General features: G+C 40.6%; 1 protein-coding gene across 4 annotated transcripts in view; it reads right to left on the bottom strand.

Annotated features, from left to right (window-relative positions):
* Positions 1–20,102, bottom strand: part of LOC149314299 (synaptotagmin-12-like) — a 106,365-nt gene that overhangs the window by 46,508 nt on the left and 39,755 nt on the right. For all 4 annotated transcript variants that reach the window (XR_016280908.1, XR_016280909.1, XM_089520821.1 and 1 more), the window contains one exon: positions 12,107–12,496. Coding sequence is in view for 2 of the 4 variants with exons in the window: in XM_089520821.1 (XP_089376947.1) it covers positions 12,107–12,496 (390 nt within the window). In the remaining 2 variants the exon portion in view is untranslated. The remainder of the gene's footprint in view (positions 1–12,106; positions 12,497–20,102) is intronic.

Below are 20,102 nucleotides of genomic sequence, written 5' to 3'. Positions count from 1 at the left end.
GAGTTTTATTAGCAAGTTTCTTCAGAGGGGATTTGCCATTACCATCCTCTGAGGCTGAGAATGTGTCACCTCCCCAAGGTCACCCCAGTGGGTTTTGATGGCCGAGGCAGGATTCGAACCCTGGTCTCCAGAGTTGTAGTCCAACACAAAAACCTGCATGGTCTTTAATTGAAAGATAATCTACAAACGTTACTTGTTTTCTTAAAAGACAAGAGAGCATTAAAGAGGAAAAAAATCTAATGTGTCTTATTAGCTGTCACAGGAAACTGAGGAAACTATAAATAGCCACAGTGAATTATAAACAGAGGTGGTAAATTATAAATAACAGTACATCATGATATAGAAAATGGTTTTTATTTATGAAAGATTCTCTTTCAGCTAAAACACTGCTAGGATATTTGTCAGACAATATTTTATATTTTATAAATTGGGTATTCCTTGGGCTTGCTTGGAAATCCAAATCCTTTTGTGCAGCAGGGAGAAGGAACTGGTCTGCTTATTTCTCTGTAAAACACAAGCACACTTATGGAAAGTCTGCTGAACAGACAAGTTCCAGGAGGAGCTCTATGTATCTGTCTAAGTAAGGGGTGGAGAATTCTTGTTTGAGGTTGTTGTTGTCCGTGACCTACGGGAGAGGTTTGTAGTATAAGGGGTTGTTCCCACTGGCTTATACACCAGTTTACAAATCGAATCCAAGGTGTAGCATTCCTACTAAAACCCAAATTAACTCTAGAACAGTTCTAGATTAACCCGATATCGTTTCTACTACGATTCAAATCTGATTCGATTTATAACATTTAATTCGGGTCAGAGGCCTATAAACCAGCGTAAAAAAATAGAAGGGTCAACCCTAGTATTTTTCCTTGATTCGGGATAGGATTCGGAGTATTTAAATAGGAACGTTTCGGTCTTTGAATTGGGTCAACTGGATGGGAGGAGCGGAGCGCGATGGACTGGCCTGGGGGTGTCACCCTCTTTGGTCTCTTTCTGCATCGCCAGCACCATTTTCTTCCATTCGCATAGACTTTCCCCTGGTGGATTGCAACCTCCCCTCTGTGTGAGGAGAGCCATTGAACACAAAGAGGCTGGATGCACAGCGATCTGGGGGGAAATAGAGCCTTTCCTTCTCTCTTTCCCAAATGGAATCTGGGGAGACATAGGAAACCCTGGATGTGTGTGTGTGTGTGTGTGTGTGTGTGTGTGTGTGTGTGTGTATTCCAACCCTCAGCTTTGGATGCAGAGTCTCTACCCACTTAAACCCACTGCCTTCTCCTCCTTGATCCGATTTGGCAAACACACACACACACACAAACACACACACACACACTATAGATAGATAGATAGATAGATAGATAGATAGATAGATAGATAGACACACACACACACGTTTATATATGAATACTCACACACACACACACACACACATGCATATATATATATAAACACATACATACACAAACATATAGGTATATACACACATACATATTTGTGTGTGTGTGTTTGCACGCATGTATATATACGCATATGAATGTATATTTGTTTGGGGAACTGAAGCTCTTTCCAGAGGAACTATGGGATGGATTTTGCAGGAAATCCCTGCTTCATGGCTCCCAAGACAGCCCAGGGAGCAATCCCCAAAGATTCTTTCCCCATGGGGCGGCCAAAGCGAATTTGGGGAACCGAAGCTCTTTCCAGAGGAACTATAGGATGGGTTTTGCAGGAAATCCCTGCTTCATGGCTCCAAAGACAGCCCAGGGAGCAATCCCCAAAGATTCTCTCCCCATGGGGCAGCCAAAGCGAATCTTTCCAGAGGAACTATGGGATGGTTGTGTTTGTGAGACATTTATCCTCCTCTGCCAGAGAGTGCTGGTGCCATAATAAACTACCATTCCCAGGATTCCCTAGCACTGAGTTATGGCAGTTAATATGGGGAGACACAGAAGAGGACGAATAAGCGCCTCCTAATTGGCTCTTTTTAAAAAACCACAAAATTTATAACTAATTAAAAACGGCCAGGTAGTAGAAACCAGGTACAGGCTACATCGGTGTATGTTACTCCGAATTAATGTGATGTCATGATGACGTCGCATTGATTGACAGCCGAAAAAGGCGAGTGCGAACGAAATAACGCTAAAACTGGGTTATATATACACCGATTCATTCTTGAATAGGAACAAAAGTGGATCATTTACAGCTATTCAGTTGGTACATGAGAACGAAGAAAAAAAAGCGATTTGGAAAGCGGGATAACACCCGTGTTATTTTGAATCGGTTTTACCGAAACCGGTGTATTTTAAATCATTGTAAATTGTAAGTGCGAACAACCCCTAAAATTTCTGCAAGCATCTTCTGTGGACATGCGCAGGGCAACATTACTGTGGGGAAACGATGACTGGTCTAGATTTTGTAACATTTCAAAATCTCAAATGAATACTACAATCATTTTAAGATTACACAATTTAAAAACAAAGTATTTAATCCTGGACAAAATGCCCCAAATGCTTTTGCTCAGCTTGACCTGAAATCTGACATTTGGGGGTCAAGGAAACTGAAGTGATAACAGGGTGGAGGATAATAAACATAACAGAATGTTCCCTTGTTTTTTGGTGCAATTTTTTAAAGGTCATTATTGGGCATTTCTGAAATCTAGGTACATTTTAATGAAAGAATAGATGTAGATGAACAATAGCCATCTATATTTTTCCTAGGAGGCACCAGTTGCCTGCCTTCTTGATTTTTTTAAAAACAGAAGTGGGATGACAGGGTCATGTCTAGGTTCTGCTGAAGCAGTGATCTTCAAATGAATTATGTCTCGTTCTACCTGAGCACTTTCATTACCTTCAGTGGTGTTCTGGACAAGGCTCAGAATTCTGTTGGGGACATCCACGTTTTTATGTTTCCCTTATACATGTGATGTTCTTTTTTGAATGCTGTGAAAGTTGGTATTCCCCCACTCCCTCAACTCCTCCTGCAGCTGCCCTACATGGCCATTCCCTGAGCAAGCAGGCACAGAGAAATGCCTGTCTGTGTCCCCGGAGCCAGACACAAAGAGGGTGTACAGACCAGCACTTTGTGCTTGCCTGGACCCAAACTAGGGTTCAGTGAGGGCTGAGCATTTACATGCTCGAAGCCCTTGTGCCGGCACCTAGGCGCCATCTTGGCAGGCACCCGACCAGACGGTGGGCATCATGATGACGTTGCTCATGCACAGCACCCAAACAGTGCTGTGCACAAGGGGCATCATAAGGCCACACTGTCACACTTATGGTGCCTCTGTAGCAGCGCAGATAGGAAGCCATGTTTCACAGCTCCTTTTTGTACCAGGTTGGGGACGTGGCATGTGGTTGCCATGTCCCCAACCCAGCACTTCGAGAGGCAGCATAGAGCCACCCCTTAAGGGCTGTTTGTACAGCCCCAAATGATGATATCATTATTGAGATCCACTGGAGTTCTTCGGGGATCGTGCACCTGTTATCACTGTGTCTCTGGCTATGATGATGTAGCCAGCAGCTTTTCCATTATGGCCTACTTGCTATAATGCATGGAATCACTGTATTGAGAAGCTTCAGGGGTTTTTCAGTAAGCTGGGGAAGGGGAGGGGATATAGCTCAGTGAAGCATAAGTCTGCAAGCAGATGCTTACATTATACTCAGGGATGAAGGATTGAAACCAAGACCTGCCCATTTAATCTTATGCAAACCCAAGCATTCTTAAGGTCACTAAAACAAATTCTAATCTATGCTTAACTCTGCATAAGATCACACTGCAGTTGCACTGCTATCCCATCAAGGAATCAAAGCCCACCAACGCATTTGTAGGAAGATGCAGAGTTATTCCAAATGCTACTTGTAATACTCTTTAATTGCAACTTAGAAAAGGAAAATACTAACTGGAGGATTCCAGTAGATGTAGGCAAAAAAGTGTTTCGTCCAAGCTTTGTCTTCAAATGGGAACTTCCACTTGAGAGAACAAATATATGAAAAAGTTGCTTCATGTGACTTGGAGCAAAAAGGTAAGCCTAATTGAATAGAAAAATCCAGAAAGATTAGCATGTTAAAGGGAAAAGCAGTGCAGGATAGGGAATCTGAAATGCTTTTTTTCTCTACACAAAACTTTTTCTTGGGCCTGGCAAACAGGGCATGACAGCAACGGACCTACCAAGCTGTATATCTCTAGCTACTGGAATTCAGAGGCATGTTGCTAACAAACTTCCCCCTCAGGTGACATACTTGAATAACCCTTAATCATCTTTATCATCAGCAAATATGTCCAATCTTCTTTTAAAGCCACCTTAGCTAGTGGCTGTACATTCCATATATTAATTCTGAATTATAAAAAAATCAGAATCAGAGAATGAAGGACCTGAGAATGAAACAACCAAGCAGCTCATGGCTGGAGATGGACAAGAGAAGGGACTGAAAAGTGGCTCAACAAAGTTCTGTGTTTTATTCATTGGCTTCTTTTTCTTCCTGCCCATTTCTTGTGGCCATCAAACTGGTTTTGCCAGGTTCTGAGAGCCTCCACAGAATCCTGCAAAATCTGTTCTCCTGGTGACATCAGCAGAATATGCAGTGTGTGGTGGGTACAGGAGAATCAGTGACAGCCCTAATGCACCATTTTTGCTTGTGGAGAAAAAGCTCCGGTGTGTCTCCTCCAGCCAATAAATATGGTCAAAGCAAAAGAGCTGACATGTGTTCTCTCTAGCAGCTTCTCAGCAATAATGACTGAAATGAGTCAGGAATCTCTTCCACCATTACCCCCCCCCCACACACACACACACACTTTTTAAGGAATTTTGTGTAATCTTGTTGCACTGAAAGTGAAGAGCTCTATGTGTGGGATTCGGGGAACAAACTATGCTTTGAGAATGAGAAGTTCTTAAAGCCAAGAGAAGAAGAGCTTTGTTCAGTTGCAAAAGCAGGCATTTGCAGATGGCATCCAGAAAGGATAGACTACTCACTATTGATCTGGGGAGAGTTACTTTTTAGGACTACAACACCCATAGATCCTCCAGCCAGGGGTGTTCTGGGAACTATAATCCAAAAAGTAACTATAGTAACAAAAAGCTTCTTGGATTCAACAGCATGAACAATACACATTTACTTGAAGGTTGCAGCCATTTTAATCTAATTTGCAAAAGTTGTTTTCCATTGCTCACTCATTAATCTGGAAGTAAGGCAGTTTGTTGACATGGCCAACTAAAGAACAAGACATCAAGGCTCATTGCCTGTGCATAAGAGCTAATGAGAAATATGATTTTGCAATATGTCTTTCAACTGCACAGATGAGAAAGATGTTTCCTCTGGACCCAGTAGGATTAGAAGCAGAGAAAATGGCCCTTTTTAAAACAATAAAAACCACACATTTTTCAAGCATGATAATCGTCCTTATGTCTTCCCCATCCAGGCTCCCAAATGCTCCCTTCTACCAAGCTCATATCAGTTTGGCCAGAAATGCTATTCATACAAATTGCTCTTCCTGCAATGCTCTAGTTCAATTTAAGGGAACTGCCATTTTCAATAAAAGAACAGGGCAGCAATAAAGACACCAATCAACCAGAGGGATAAAGATGCTGAAAGTGAGTACTGCACTTGGCAGCACCAATTCAAGGCAAAGATCATGGATACTGCAAATCACCTCTAATGCTACCAGTAAGCAATGGTTCACAAGGCAATGGGAAACTTTTCTGATTTGCCAGGAACCATGTAACCATGGATAAAAAAACTTGGTTGTTGTGTGCCTTCAAGTTGCTTCCAACTTATGGTGATCCTAAGGCAAACCTATAATGGGTTTTTCTTGACAAGTTTTATTCTGAGGTGGTTTGCCATTGCCTTCTCCTGAGGCTGAGAGCATGTGGCTTGCCCAAGATCAACAAGTGGGCTTCATGACTGAGCAGGGAATCAAATTCTGGTCTCCAGAATCACAGTGCAACACTCAAACCACTATGCCACACTGGCTCTCCTAAAGAAACTTTAAAGGTAAATCTAGTCGTAACCTGTAGGGGACTTTAGGGGGTGGTGCTTATCTCCATTACTAAGCCGAAGAGCCAGCGTTGTCCAAAGATGACTCTGGTGGTCATGTGGCCAGCATGACTACATGGATCACTCTTACCTTCCCACCAAAGTGGTACCTATTTTTCTACTTGGACTTTTACATGCTTTTGAACTGTTAGGTTGGCAGTACCTGGGACTTGTGATGGGACCTCACTCCATCACGTAACACGTGGGCCTTGAACTGCCAACCTTCCATCCTTATGATCATCAGAACTGGCATCTTAACTAAGTCACTGCATCTTTACTAACCCAAATAAACAAAAGCTTTGCATGTTACTACAAAACCTTTAAGGCTGCAGTGAACTGTCTGTCGAACACTCCAGTCCCGAATTTTGCTGGAGGAAAGTCTAGAGAAGGGCATGGAGGTGGTGGGCCAAAGTTGGCAAGTGGCTTCCCTCTCTAACCAGCCCTCTTTCCCCTCTGTAACTGATGGGGAGGATTCCCCAAGCTGGATCCCTCTCATTTGGACTTGGGGCCCCAGCTCCTTATCCCCTACATTTAGCTATTTGACTTGCATCTGAACAGGACAACTTTGCCCTGCCCTTTATACAAAAGACAAAGCCACAAGTGGTCCTGAATGTTTGATGAGGGTACTAAACTCTTAGCAGTAACAAAGTTGCAGAGAGAGACCAACATTCAACTAACACAGTGGTGGGACCAGTAGTTGGTGTATGCCTTCAAATTATTTCCAACTTACAGCAACCCTAAGGTGAACCTATCATAAGGTTTTCTTGGCAAGATTCTTCAGAGGGGTTTTGTCGTTGCCATCCTCTGAGGCTGAAAGAGAGTGACTTGTCCAAGATCACCCCATGGGTTTCCATGGCCAAGCTTTGATTTGAACCCTGGTTTCCCATGTCCTAGTTCAACTCCCAGTGTCCTAGTTCAACCAGCTACCATTGTGCAACAGGCTTCTGCATGTTGTGGCAGTCCCTAATGAATAATACATTGTGAAACTACTTAATTCTATTAGTCCCATTTTGAATTTCAGTCACCACATTTTTCCCACCATGCCCCTACACATGCAATTAGTTATGCTGTTACCATCTCATGGACATCCAGCAGTTCCTAATAGTATACAGCATGTCTAGAACTTCCACAAAAGCAAGGCAGGAGGGAGCTGGGGAGATGAAAATGCCCAGATGTCTAATGCAAAGGAGTTGGGTCATATTTAAATTGATCTGATTATTTGCCTGAACAGGAGAGAGGTCCTAGAGGATTTGGCTCAATCAATAAACACAGATGTGTTTCTGCTTAGAGGATGTGCATCTTAATTACTGCAGGAGCCTTTTTTGAAGGATCAAAATTTGTAACAGAAAGGGAATAAGCATAATAAGAAAAATAATCTTTTTCTTTTAGCAATGGTTTGGGATACCATTTGTCAATTTATAAACTTTAATGAGTGCAATTATATCCTTTCAGTAAAATGAAAAAGTCACCAAGAATGGAGATTTCAATAAAACTTTGTTGTTTTATATTACAGACATGTGTGTGTTTCAACTGAGAGTTAGATAAACCTAATTAATGGAAAACTAAATGGACCTGGTAAGTTTGTAAACTCTGAATTCCCTAGCCCATGGGGAAAAAACTGACAGGAAAAGGTAATTGTTATTGTTTTTTTGCGGGGAGAGGATTTTTAAAAACGACCCCCACACTTGCTAGGGGTAAGGAGGTTTAATCTCCCCAGACTCCCCCCCCCCCCATCCATTTTAGGTCTAGGAGAGGTTTCTATCTAACCAGAAGCTGACTTTAAAAAGACATTATCTTGGACTTAAATGGCCTGTTGATAAGGTAAACACGGTGGCAAGATAGGAAGGGGGGGCAGATTTTGAACTTTTTTTTTTAGTTCAAGGGGAAGGTGTATAGAGGAGGTACAGCCCTCTAAGATTTTATGAGGGAGACAATCCAGCCACCCCAGACCTGACAGTTGCTCAGTGCCACTTTAAGGCATTGAGCTTAAATAACAACAAGTTGGATAGAAATCTCAGCACCCACCAGAGAATTGTAGTCTACCTCTTTTAATGCCCTTTAAGTAATGTGCATTGTGCTTAAAACAAACAAGTTTTTTTAAGTTACTATTTTGGGGGAAACTGTGTAATGGAGCAGCTGTGTAAATACTGTGACTTTATGACTAAATGAAGACAATTTAAATAAGCAAGGAAACAATTTTAGGTAAATAATTTACTACAACTGCATTTCAAGTACTTACTTCTTTGACAAAAGTCTACATCAACTGTTTGACATAACTAATTAGCAGGGATGAGATATTCTACATTTCTTTTTGTGTGTTTGTGAAACTGATTTTAATAAGCTTGTTCCATCCTAGTTCATGAATTATTCTCTCTCTCTCTCTCTCACACACACACACACACAGAGCAATAAAGTTCATATGTATTTTTTGCACATTTTTAACTGTATGCAACTGTATGCATTCTTTAACACATATACCTGTGCCACCCACTACATACCACTGACTACTGTGTGCTTGTGCACATTCTGAACTGTATATTGGTGCATTTTTAAACAGTGCATTTTTATAATACATGAATGTTTGAATTTCTGGCCACAAATTGTGTTCAGATCTACATTCAGTTCTGTGAGGTGCAGAAGAGGCAAATTCACTAATAAAAACCATCTCAGTATGAGTTCCTCATATATCTGTACTTAAAACCTTTCCTTCATACAATTTCTTTAATAAATATACAAACATGGCCTAAATGGGGCATGAGGGTACCATGTGACTCTCCAGGTTCTAGCCACCTTAGCTTTATAAAGCTGGTCTCTGCCCAAGGGCTGTTATGTAATGCTAGTAGAGCTTTACACACCACCAGGGTTAAACAGAATCTTAGCCTGTGTTCTAAGAAGAGGGAATTATCTGTCACGTAGTTCAGAAGAAGAAACTACCTAACGTTTTGCTAAAGAGGAGGCATATAATTTTCCTTACCTCAAGTTGTACAGTAAGTCTTCTTTCTACCTTTCTAGGCAAAAGTTATGAGAATATTCAATTAAACTGACATCAGCAAAATGTCACAGAAAAGCTGTGGGCATAATTTTCTTTTTGGCAATAATTGCTTTCTGCCTCAAGCCAATCAGGCAGTTCTAGAGCTACAACTGTGTATGGCCTCACAAGTTTGTGACATCACCATGACTAAGCCAATTCTGAATTAAATTCAAAGAGTAACAAACACTAATTCTAATACTGGAATGGCAGAACAGCTATTCAGCTCATTGTATTCACTTTAACAATGCATTTGTTTTGATTTACTGTAGTTAGGGATGCCATAACCCGGCGGCCCCCATGACAATCACGCTTTTGGGGGTCCCTCACGGTCACGGCCCGGTTTGGGGGCCCCCCACGCCTTGTTCCCGGTTTGGGGTCCGCTCCTCCGCGCACGGCTGTGCGCCACTCTCCCCACCTGGCGCACTGGCGTAGCCTAGAGAGCAGCTCTTTAAAACATCTGCCACTCAGAGCTATTATATACCGAGTGAGCCCACTTGGTATATATACCCTCAGCCTTACTTTCCAGGTTACAGTGAGAAAAGAAAAAAAGGCCATAAATCGTTCATGTTGTCTGGGAGTTTAATTGCCTCATCTTTTAAATGTAAACCGCGTCAGTATTCTTGTAATTCTTTATCACAGTATCGTTTTTGAGGCCCTAAACACCTTTAATTGTAATATGCAAATTTATCCCGAAGCTGACCAATGGGAAAGAAGCAATCAGCCCTCCGCTTGGGTTGGTTTTCAATGGCTTGGTAAAGGAAGAGCTTTTGTCTTGTAAATAGGAAGGGCTTTGGGGTAGCAAAGGCTGCAGAAATAGTTTGACTCCCCCCTTAAACATCCATGGCTCAGTGCTATAGGATTCTGGGAAGTGTAGTTTCTTGTGGCACCAGAGCTCTTTTGACAAAAGGAGCCTGAATAATCCACAGAGGAGGCGTTGCCTGGGGGCTGCGGTGGAAGAGAGGAGGCTGCTCCGGATGGTCCTGGCACTTCCCTTGGCTCCCTCCCTCCCTCCTCCTCCTCCTCTCAGAGTAGCCACAGCCAAGATGAGCTGCTTATTCACTCTCCCTGGCTTTTCTCTCCCCCCCCCCCCCCCCTGCACTTTGAGACCCCTTTAACTGCCAAAGCTCAATGCTCTGGAATTCTGGTGTCTGAGGCATTTGGCCTTCTCTGTCAGAGAGCTCTGGTGCCACAATAGACTACAATTCCCAGGATTCCCCAGCACTGAGCAGTCTCAAACTGGACCATTTCCTCAGTGTGGATGCACCTGGGGAGGAATTCTGGGCACTGCAGTTCAACTACATTTGGAGAGTTATGGGACTCCCTGTCAGAGATAGCTCTGGGGCCACAGTGTACTACAATTCCCAGCATTCCCCAGCACTAACCCAGGACAGTTAAGTCACTCTCAAACTGGATTATTTCCTCAGTGTGGATGCAGCTTTGGTGAGGAACTCTGGGCATTTCAGCCCAGCATTGTTTTATTTCTGCAGTGTATTTTGGACCAGAGACAAGGTGACCAGGCATCCTCCTCCTTTTCCAGGACATGTTCTCCATTTGGATCATGGCTAAGAAGCATGGATTTATAATTACATGGGTGTTTTTAGCTTTTATTTTTGGCCATGTCCTACATTTTTTTGCTTGGGTGCCCTACATTTTGGGGTGAGGGCATTAGTCACCTTGGTCAGATAGCTTTGCAGGGGTTTAACTGCCATTCTGCTGTGGTGCTGGAACAGACCACCATTCCCAGAATTCCATAGCATTCAGCTGAGGCAGTTAAAGTGGTCTCAAACCAGATGATTTCTCCAGTGTAGATGCAGCCCAAGCCTTTTGCCTCTCTTATGTCTGAGATTTCAAAGCCCAGCCCTGGCACCACAACAAACTACAAATCCCAGGATTCCATAGGATGGAGTGATGAGAGTGAAAGCAGTGTGCAGCAGCCTAAGTTTGCTTAATGCAGTTCTTAACATGGTGCACCTCTTGCCTACAGAGTCTCCCAGGCCCCAGCGGGGCCCTAGAGTCCTCGAGGGGCTTGGGAGAGGCTGTCTCCCAGGCCCAGCGAGGCCTTGGAGAAGGTTTAAAAATGTAGGACCTTTTTTTTGGTTAATTTCCTGGCCAGGAAATTTTTTAAAAAATGTCCTACATTTTAAGCTTTGTCCTACATCTTTTCCCAGTTTTGAGGTCCCCCGGGATGGCAACCCTAACTGTAGTGATCATTTCTATATTTAAAGAATGTCCAAAGCAATATATTATTTGTTTTAAAGTCAAGGAGATGTTCTATTAAAACCAGTTAACATGTAACTCTAGCAAAATCCAATTAAAAACAAGCTCAAGCTCTCTATGCTTGCCAAGAATAAGAGCACAATGAAGACTGGCAGTAACTTCAAAGACCATTTACCTTAAAAATGTTCCAAGCCTAAAACATTGCAAGGTACAGTGTAAAATGTCAAATTCAGCAACAAAGCCTAAATCCTGTTATAAGAAAATTCAGTGTCAGTATGCAATCATATATTAAGCAATTATAACTGTCGATTTTGTAAATGTTGACCTCTGCAGAACTGGTGCAGCATACTTTTGCACCAGTTCTGCAGAGGTCAACATTTACGAAATCTACTAAAGGCAATCAAGGAATGTAGACACAACTGAAATAGAGGAAGAGCAAGATGGGTATTAGAGAGGTTTTGATACTAACAACCTGTTATATTACTGGGCTTTCAACCACCACATACATTAGATAATCCCTAGAATGCAGGAATGCACACAAAAGGAATACAGTCTCTTCTGTAAATAACTACAGACCAATTCAGTATTAGAGATCTGTTCAGACTCCATATCAGCTCTAGCAAAAGACCAAAAAACAAAAGAAATCAGCCTAGATCCTACATAGAAGGGCTTGTACAACTAAGCTATCAACAGCATGACACATCTTGACCATGCTTCTATGGTTGGAAAACTTGATGAAATCTGCCAGACCTTGTGTAATGGGCAATTGCCAGTGATATTGGCTAGCCCTTATGTGATGCCCATGTTGAACCAAAGTGAAGACAGTGGAGAAACTTACCCTAGAAATGCCAACAATTTGTTCATCAGGGAGCAAACTTATGCGCACAAAGCAGGACTCAAAGTTGACATCTTCCTTCTCCATGAGATCTTTTCCCTGTAGCAGTGTGACATGCAAAGTGTTGGAATTCACATTGTATTCCATGTTGACTTCCACTTGTCCAACCGTGAATTCGTGGCCAAAGTTATTCCCAATGGAGGAGATGGAACTGAGAGAGTCAGTGGAAATAGACTTTTTCAGGGGGCCATAGGGGGCCAACTCAAGGTCTTTGTTCATCAGCTCCAGAGTGCCTAGCTCATTAATGTTTTCAAAAGTGTCATCCATTTTCAGGCTTGGCTTGCGAACAGGAGATGTCTTGTCTCCAGCCTTTCGGAAGTTGTTTGCAGCTCTCTATGAACAACACAAGACAAAAGAAATCCAATCAGTGCTCATGATTAACCTCAACTTCAAAGTATTTACTTGTGTGTATAAAATGTTTAATTTTGGAAGCCTAGAAAATCTAATAACAAATTCACAGACACAAAAATGTTTATTGTTCTTTCTTTCTGTTTCTTCAAAAAACACTAACTGGAGGGGTGTGTGTGTGGAATCCAAGTGGAAGGGGAAATGGAAGGAAATTTTGCAAAAAATAATTCCTGAATTTAAGGTATACACAGCAATGCAGGAGGAAAACATGAAGAGGAAAGTTGCTTCAGAATAACCTTTCCCAACATGAACAGCCTAAGTGCAATGAAACTGTACAGAGCCAATGTGATTAAGTATGTATTCCTATGAAGCACCTTTACATAGATTTCTCCAATACATCTAGTCTAACCATGGAAAAAGTGAGACTCATGCCCTGCATGTGGCCCTGAACCCATTTTCTGCCCTCATACCATGCATAAAGTCCTCAAATGCCTCCACCCCATTTCCTTAATCCCAAAATACATCTTTTCCTTATAGTCCTTCTCAAAATGGCAACAGAAAGTGGTATAATATCCCTTCTGGTTGCCATAGAATCATAGAATCGTAGAGTAGGAAGAGACCACTAGGGCCATCCAGTCCAATCCCCTGCCATGCAGGAAATCCAAATCAAAGCATCCCTGACAGATGGCCATCCAGCCTCTGTTTAAAGACCTCCAAGGAAGGAGACTCTATCACCTTCCGAGGAAGTGCATTCCACTGTCGAACAGCCCTTACTGTCAGGAAGTTCCTCCTAATGTTCAGGTGGAATCTCTTTTCCTGTAGCTTGCATCCATTGTTCCGGGTCCTGTTCTCTGGAGCAGCAGAAAACAAGCTTGCTCCCTCCTCAATATGACATCCTTTCAAATATTTAAACAGGGCTATCATATCACCTCTTAACCTTCTTTTCTCCAGGCTAAACATCCCCAGCTCCCTAAGTCGTTCCTCATAGGGCATGGTTTCCAGACCCTTCACCATTTTTGTCGCCCTCCTTTGGACACGCTCCAGTTTGTCAATGTCCTTTCTGAATTGTGGCGCCCAGAACTGGACACAATATTCTAGGTGGGGCCTGACCAAAGCAGAATACAGTGGCACTATTACTTCTCTTGATCTAGACACTATACTTCTATTGATGCAGCCTAAAATAGCATTGGCCTTTTTAGCTGCCGCATCACACTGTTCACTCATGTTCAACTTGTGGTCTACTTGGACTCCTAGATCCCTTTCACACGTAGTTTCATTCAGCCAGGTGTCACCCATCCTATATCTGTGCATTTTATTTTTCCGCCCTAAGTGCAATACCTTACATTTCTCCGTGTTGAATTTCATTTTGTTAGCTTTGGCCCAGCTTTCTAGTCTATTCAGGTCGTTTTGAATCTTGATCCTGTCCTCTGGGGTATTAGCTATTCCCCCTAATTTGGTGTCATCTGCAAATTTGATAAGTATGCTCCCAATTCTGTCATCCAGGTCATTGATAAAGATGTTGAATAGCACTGGGCCCAGGACAGAGCCCTGTGGGACCCCACTGATCACTTCTCTCCAGGATGAAAAGGAGCCATTGTTGAGCACCCTTTGGGTTTGGCCGGTCAACCAATTACAGATCCATTTAACAGTTCCTTTGTCTAGCCCACATTTTACAAGCTTGTTTGCAAGAATGTCATGGGAAACATTGTCAAAGGCCTTACTGAAATCAAGATATACTATATCCACAGCATTCCCTTCATCTACCAAGCTGGTAATTTTATCAAAGAAAGAGATTAGATTTGTCTGGCATGACTTCTTTCTCTGAAACCCATGTTGACTTTTTGTGATTATGGCATTGCCTTCTAGATGTTCACAGACTCTCTGTTTAATGATCTGCTCCAGAATCTTTCCTAGAACTGATGTCAGACTAACTGGACGATAATTGTTGGGATCCTCTTTTTTCCCCTTTTTGAAGATGGGGACAACGTTTGCCCTTTGCCAGTCTGCTGGGACTTCTCCTGTTCTCCAGGAGTTATCAAATATGATTGCCAATGGCTCCGATATTACTTTTGCCAGTTCTTTTAATACCCTTGGATGGAGTTCATCTGGTCCCGGAGACTTAAATCCATTTAGATTAACAAGGTGTTCCTCTACTATCTCTTTACTTATTCTGTGCTGAAATTCCCCTATTCTGTCCTCTGCTCCATTATCCTCAGGTTGAGCACCCTTCGCCTTTTCTGAGAAGACTGAGGCAAAGAAGGTGTTGAGTAATTCTGTCTTTTCTCTATCTCCTGTTAGCATTTTGCCATCTTCTCCACACAGTGGCCCTACCGTTTCCTTCTTCTTCCTCTTGCTGCGGACATATCCAAAAAAGCCCTTTTTATTGTTCTTAACCTCTCTAGCAAGCCTGAGTTCATTCTGCGCTTTAGCTTTTCTGACTTTACCCCTACACATGCCTGCTATTTCTTTGAATTCCTTTTTCGTGATTTCCCCCTTTTTCCATTTCTTATACATGTTCCGTTTCAAACTTAGCTCAGTTGAAAGTTCCTTAGTCATCCATCCTGGTTTCTTGAGACACCTCCCGTTTTTCTTTCTCACTGGAACTGTTTGAAATTGTGCCTTCAGTATCTCCCTTTTGAGAAAGTCCCATCCGTCCTGAACTCCTTTATCTTTTAGTATTTCTGACCATGGAATCGCCCTCACCATGGAATCGCCCTCATTTTCCTCTGCCCTTCATACTGATCTAGTCAAATACTGTCAATACTGAATGGCACTGGTTTTCTATAGAGTTTCTGACAAGATTGTATTTCCCAGTAGTTCCTAGAAACCTTCTGCAGGCAAAGCATGGGCCTTTTTGTCAACAAGCTACAGACTTGTTGACTGTTAACTGAGGCCCAGTACAGACTGGTGCAAAGCGCTGGCCTGGGGCCGATATTAGGGCTTGGGAGAGCGGAACGTCTGCACACTCCCAAGCCCTACCGCGCTGTCTGTGTGCCATCATGGCTTTCCCCCATCCACACAAGGCCTGCCATGATGACGTACACATGGTGCAGCATTCAAATGGCACTGTGCTGCATGTACATCATCAGTGCGCACAAGAGTGGTAATGGCGCACAGAGGAAAAAAAACCTGCTGGGAGTGGTTCTGTTTAAGCCTCATGGAAACCACAGCATTTGTTTGCTGCGGCCTCCATCCGGGGGAGAAAGGGGCGGCCAGAGGCTCAATCTGTACTGGGCCAGAGATGCTTGATTTAATGGGCACTGATGACATCAAAAAGTCTTCAAGGAAGATTAAATAATTATTTTTTCTTCCCCCCAAAATCAAACATGCTAACAAAAATGAATGAGAATCACCCGCCCACTCCACAGGTAATCTAGACTGTTTCTACCAAAGTGATTAGAACTGTAGCTTCAAGCCATTAAGCCCTCATCTTCTGCGGGAAAATAAGAACTCTGACTGAGGTTCAATAACCCAGTTTATGCAGCCTTGAGCTTTCCTGTGTTTGTCAGTGATAATAAGCCTAGTTGACGGGTTTAGAACTGTATCCAATGCCTGCTCCCTCTGCTCCCAACCCCTCTTCTGTCAACATTCTGTCTGCTTGAAAGTAGAGAGGCTATTTAGATCAAAACATGCTTGTTATTCCATTTATGAAGTGAATGCCCAGACAATGAGGAGACAAAAGAGAAAAAACCCAAAAGCTGTGTTAAGAAAGTACAAGGGTTAGCCTGCATTGTTCTCAAAATTCTATTTCTAGAGGACTCAGACAATTACTAACATGGGACAAATTACCCTCCATTGATTCAAATAAATGAAAGGATTATCACAGTATCCAGAGAACTCTCTCTTAAGAGAGCTTTCCTGTTCTTATTATCTGTATTGCATTTTACAGATGTCGATACCCTACAGTACCAACATTTGGCAACAGTTCACAGAGGTTGAAATTGTGTGGATTACAGGCCAGACAGAGCTCTGAAAGGTGTCCATAGCAGACCCTCACAGTCTCAATGACTGCCCCAGTGTCTCTCCCAATTTCGCATTTTTCAGCCCCAAACGCCACAGAAAATTGCTTCAGGAAACTTTAAATTTTTCTTCACAGGGTTCCCTGTCTTTACACAGAAAGACTCCACCTCCAAATAACCCAAAAGGTGACCCAGGCCATACAAAATGGCTACTGTGACTATTTGGAGATGGTGTTGTGCCCCCCCCCCAAAGAGTAAAAAATCAGGTGGTATGGCCTGCCATACTCCACTAGATGCCTAAACCTGTCCTTATGTCTAGATAAGCAATCAAAATTGGAGCAACCAGAGTCAAAGCTCAGGTTACCTGTCATGCCTAAGTCTGATTCTTCTCCATACCTTCCAGCTTTCCAGACTCAGTGACTGACTATATGTGATATATCTCCAAATCTACATTTGAGAAGAAACTTTCAATACTGTTATTTCTGACATTCATATCTTTTCCATAAGGGTTGATAACATATTTATGAAGACACACCATTTCATAGAGTTTAAGTCCACGTACAGCCTGGGCAACTCATGTTTTTTATGCAAATTGCTTATATGAGTATCAGCATCATCCATGGTGGAATGTGTTTGGGGATCTGGCCAGAAGAAGGTTATTGGATCTAATTAAAATTAGTCAAACTACTGGGCAAAATTACTTTCCTAATATTAGGTCATTATTTAGTGGCTAAATCGCCATTAGGTGGTCTCTAAATAGCTATAAAACAAGAGGATCCTGGGTTTGTTCTATACAATACAGGGCATGACTTTGTAAATTGGAGCAAAACAAAAGATCTAGGAGGCATGCAAAGAGTTTGAGTCTAATTTTTTTTTAATTTTTATTATTAAAATACACTCTATACAAAAAAACAACACTAATAACTTTACATGTCCACAGATCAAAAATAACAATTAATTAAAACAAACTTGACAAAAACAAAAAACAAAACAGACAACAAAACAAACTAAACTACAAACATCTCCTAACAGCTAAACAATAACATAAAATCTTCCTTCCCTTCCTTTGAGCTAAATATTTATACTACATTATTTATTTGACTTTCCTTTAACTCCTCTTACGACTCTTTAATCATGTTTATGGAATATCTTTCCCTTCTCCCTTTATACATATATAAATATATATTTATCTATCTATTCACTTTCTATTATACTTCACATAATATCCTATTACTTTTAATTAATATCTATTTGTACATATATTCCAATAAATTTCTTTTTTTTTTTTTTAACAATTATCAGTATTTCATCAAACATCTTATCTCTTAAAACTATAACTAATACAAAGGTCATACTATGCATTCTGATATCGAGTTAGTCTCTTCCTTTTCGTGCCATCAAATAATCCAGTACTGGTCTCCATTGTTTATCTACCTCATTAACATTTTCATTTCTGAGTAAATATGTTAATTTATCTGATATTATCATGTCATATATCTTGTTATACCATTCCTCCTTTACCGGTGTTTCTTTACATTTCCATTTTCTTGCAAAGACCATTCTTGCTGCAGTCACCAGGTAAAATATCACTTTACCATATTCCTTTTCTATCTTTGTATCTGTTATTATCCCTAATAGGAATAAAATCATATCTTTCTTTATTTTGATATTTAGGATTTTTTCTATTTCAATGTGGATCTCTTTCCAAAATTCTTTCGCTTTTTTACATTCCCACCACATGTGTTTAAAAGTTCCAGTTTTTCCTTTACAATTCCAGCAATCTGGTTTACCATTTTTATTAATCTTGCATAGCTTTTCTGGTGTCAGGTACCATCTATATTGAGTTTTATAATAATTTTCTTTTATATCAGCACAGAGGGTGTATCTTATTCTTTTATTCCAATTTTTTTCCCAATCATCCAACATTATTGGTCTCCCTATATCATGTGCCCAGGTTATCATAAAATGTTTAATTGTTTCATTTTCCATCTCTAGATTTAATAAAAATTTATATAATTTAGATATTCTGTGTTCCTCCTCATTAATTACAATTTTTGCCAACTGTGTCCCTTCTTTTTCAATCTGATGTGTTTTAGAGTCTAATTTATATCTTTCCACCATCTGCATGTAGAGGAACCAGTTACAGTTTAGCCCTTCTCCTATCAGTTCTTCCATTGTTTTTACTCTATGTTTTCCTACTTCCTGCTTAAGTAAATCATCATATGTTATCCAATCCATTTCCTTCATTTTTTCTCTTCTAAAAAATGCCTCATTAATGGATGTCCATCTGGGAATTTTTTGCATAATATGTGGCTTGTATTTCGTCCATATTCTGAAAAGGGATTTTCTTACCATGTGGTTGTTGAAATTTTTGTTCACTTTAATTTTGTCATAGATAAGGTACGCATGCCACCCATAAATATTGTCAAACCCTTCTAGTTCTAGTAATTTGTGATTTTTTATTTGTATCCACTCCCTTACCCAGTCTAAACAACATGCATTATAATACATCCTAAAATTTGGTAGGCCTAATCCTCCTTTTTCTTTCTTATCTTGTAGTACTTTCATTTTGACCCTTGGTTTCTTGTTATTCCAGATGAAATTAGCTATATCCCTTTCCCAGATCTTAAATGGTTTATCATTAATGATTATTGGTATCGTTTGAAATAAAAAAAGTAATTTAGGGGTTACATTCATTTGCACCGTCGAAATCCTGCCTAGCCAGGAGATATTTAAGTTATTCCATTGTTGTAGATCTTTCTTTATCTCTTTCCAAACTTGTTCATAATTGTTCTTAAACAAATCTGAGTTTTTTTTAGTTATTTGGATCCCTAAATATCTAATTTTTTCTTTTATTTCACAACCGGATATACTCTGGATTTTTCTTTTTCGCTTTTATTCATGTTTAATACCAAAATATTCGTTTTACTTTTATTAATTTTCAATCCTGCTAATTCGCCAAATTCTTTAATCGTTTCAAATACTAAAGGTATAGTCTCCACAGGATTAGCCAGTGCCAATACCAAGTCATCCGCATATGCTTTCAATTTAAATTCCGAATTTTTAATCTTTATGCCTGTAATTTTCTTTTCATTTCTAATCTTATTATTTAATACCTCTAACGCAGTTATAAATAATAATGGTGATAGTGGACATCCTTGCCTAGTTCCTTTTTCAATTTGTATAGATTTGGTTTTTTGTCCATTAATTAATAATTTAGCATTTTGTTGACTATAAATTGATTGGACCCAATTTACAAAATTTTCATCTAATTTCATCTCTTTTAACACACCCATCATGTACTCCCAATTTAGATTGTCAAATGCCTTTTCGGCGTCAATAAATATTAATGCCGCTTGTCTATCGTGTCTTTTTTCGTAGTATTCAATTATATCTATAATAATCCTTATATTATCTTTTATTTGTCTTTTAGGTAGGAAACCCGATTGATCTTGATGTATCCAGTTACTTAAATTTTTTTTCAATCTTTCTGCTAATATCCCTGTGAAAATTTTATAATCCAGATTCAAAAGTGATATTGGTCTATAATTTTTAAGATTTTCTAAATCTTTTTCCTGTTTTGGAATTAAAGTTATATGATTCTTTCCAAAATTTAGGTATTTTATTTTGCA

Source organism: Sceloporus occidentalis, unplaced genomic scaffold (assembly GCF_023333645.1).
Source record: "Sceloporus occidentalis isolate IW3139 unplaced genomic scaffold, rSceOcc1.0.p SCAF_4, whole genome shotgun sequence".
NCBI classification, from domain to species: Eukaryota; Metazoa; Chordata; class Lepidosauria; order Squamata; family Phrynosomatidae; genus Sceloporus; species Sceloporus occidentalis.
Note: the sequence above shows the minus strand (reverse complement) of the source record. Positions and strands in the feature narration are given on the sequence as shown.